The sequence below is a fragment of the Prunus dulcis genome, unplaced genomic scaffold (assembly GCF_902201215.1).
Source record: "Prunus dulcis unplaced genomic scaffold, ALMONDv2, whole genome shotgun sequence".
In the NCBI taxonomy this organism is placed as follows: domain Eukaryota; kingdom Viridiplantae; phylum Streptophyta; class Magnoliopsida; order Rosales; family Rosaceae; genus Prunus; species Prunus dulcis.
In genome coordinates, this window is record NW_023010377.1 from 1 (window position 1) to 2,429 (window position 2,429).

Genomic DNA, 2,429 nt, shown 5'->3' on the forward strand with positions numbered 1-2,429 from the left:
GTGCTGGTTAATTAGAAGGTATGGCTACTTCTGGCCAACCATGTTGAAGGATTGCATCAACTATTCCAAGGGATGTGAAGCTTGTCAAAGGCACGGCCCAATCCAGCAGGCTCCTTCAGTTCCCATGAATCCAGTGGTAAAACCATGGCCTTTTAGGGGATGGGCAATGGATCTCATTGGCAAAATCTATCCAGCCAGCAGCCAGCAGCATTGTTTTATTATTGTTGCCACAGACTATTTCACCAAATGGGTAGAGGCCAAGCCAATCAAAACCACAACTTCCCAAGAGATCATCACCTTTATAGAAGAACAGATCATACAAAGGTTCGGCATTCCAGAATCAATCACGACTGATAGGGGTTCTTCTTTCATATCTAGGGATATGCTAGATATGGCAGAAACATTCAAGTTCAAACTGCTTCAATCTACCCCTTATTATGCTCAAGCTAATGGACAGGCAGAATCAAGTAACAAGGTGATTATCAATATCATCAGAAAGATGCTGGAGAAGAATCCAAAGCAGTGGCATGAAAAGTTATCAGAGACTTTGTGGGCATACAGAACTTCAAAAAGAGAAGCGACTGGCATGACCCCCTATGCTCTGACCTACGGCCATGATGCAATTCTTCCCATGGAGATAGCAGTCCAGTCTCTTAGAATTGCTCACCAGCACGGTCTCACAGGAGAAGACTACTCTCAAGCCATGTTACTTGAATTGGAAGAATTGGATGCAAGTAGGATTGACACCCTCAACAAACTCTTAGCAGGAAAACAGGCTGTGTCAAGGGCATACAACAAAAGAGTCAGAGACAAGAGTTTTGAAGAGGGAGAAATAGTCTGGAAGGCAATTCTGCCCCTTGGAGCACACATAGCTGGATATGGGAAATGGTCACCTACGTGGGAAGGCCCTTTTGTAATTAACCAGATCCTCGGAATGGGGGCATACAGGTTGCAGGACCGAGATGGAGTTATTCACACTGCCCCAATCAATGGCAAATGGTTAAAGAAATTCTACCCAACCATGTGGGATTCACAGGCTATACAGACAGACCCCGGGATAGAAAAAGAACAAGGCTGACTTTTTCTATTTTATGAATCCTGTTTTGCTTTAAAAGTTGTTTTATTTTTTCTTTCAATACTGTGTTTTGTTTATTGCATCAAGGGTAAATAAAGGCAGTGAAATGCTATTTAAAAGGCAAACAGAATAAACTTTATTTAAAAATAGCCACCCTAGCGGCAAAGTCTTCCAAGCAAACAAAGAAACAAAATTTGAAAAGACTAAAACCCTAATTTTCTGAGGGTTTCCTGCAGATTCGCCTTCTTGACAGAAAGCCCTTTCTGAAGCAGCACCCCTTGGTGAATCGAGGCTTCTGCAATTTCCAAAGCTGGCCTGGAAGCTGCAACCATGCTCTGCACAAGGAAGGTGGCCTTGGTCTTAGAACTCAGTCCAGCCCCAAGTCTGTTCTGCACCTCCCTACACTCTGCCAGTTGTTTTTGGAGCTCTTCAATCTGCTTCTCCAACTTGTCCGCAGTAGCCCGGGCTTCCTTGTATCCAGCCACCATCTGGTCCAGTTCTGCTTTCTGCCTAGCAAAATCAGCCAGATTGGCTTCATGTGTGGCCTTGCAGAACTCAGAGGTCTTGAAGGTGGGCCTAAGATCCTCATAACGATCATGCAAATTAAGCACATCTCTAGCCAAGCTTAGGCCCATCTCAAGAATAGGCTTCGGAGCCATGTTCTGTCTGTGTAGCAGGTCCAAGTCCTTCATCAGCTGATCCAGAGCTCCCTTATCTTGATCAAACTCCAGCTCAGTGAACTGCCAGATTTTCAACCTCTCCATGGCCTCCTCCACTACTCTAGATTTTGCCCTGCTTGGAGGAGAGCTTAGTTTCTCCAGCCTATCCAATTGAGCATCCAGATCCATGGCTTCAAACTCTTCCAGTTCTGGATCAGCAAAAGAAGCCGTGGCAGATGATCCTGGAAAGGAGTGAATAGGCATCTGCAGAAGAGAGCATAAGTTAAGACCAGGCAGAAAGTGGAAAATAAGGGGCTTAAAAGTTATAAAAACTTACAGCGACAATAGGAGGCTTCAGGGGGCTGGATACCGTGGCTAGGGCACCAGCGGCTTTAGGCACTTCCACCTGGAAAGACTACAACTGTTAAAAAGGAAGAACAGACAGAACAGCATGAAAACATGAACAGTTGAGGAGGAAAATTACCACAACCACAGGAGCAGCTGCAGTTGTTCCCACCTCAGCCCCCGGAACCACAACGGTTAGTTCTGCCTGATCCACAGGGTCTGATACAGACCGCTCCACCTGATCCTCAGCCTCTGGAGCGGCAGTAGAGTGCTCTGCCTCAGCATCCTCAAAAAGAGCCAGTTCTGAGCTAGTCAGCTCAGCACTTGGACCCTTTTGTTGCTTCTGCGCC

General features: G+C 45.9%; 1 protein-coding gene across 1 annotated transcript; it reads left to right on the forward strand.

The window, feature by feature from the left end:
• Positions 1-40: 40 nt before the first annotated feature.
• On the forward strand, positions 41-1,078 carry LOC117613541 (uncharacterized protein K02A2.6-like). Its single transcript, XM_034342153.1, has one exon. It carries the CDS (start codon positions 41-43, stop codon positions 1,076-1,078), a length of 1,038 nt encoding a protein of 345 aa, XP_034198044.1.
• The last annotated feature ends 1,351 nt before the right edge of the window (positions 1,079-2,429 follow it).

What these genes read in the sequence shown, in the direction of transcription:
- LOC117613541 (XM_034342153.1), top strand. Translation starts at nt 41, where the DNA reads ATGTTGAAGGATTGCATCAACTATTCCAAGGGATGTGAAGCTTGTCAA.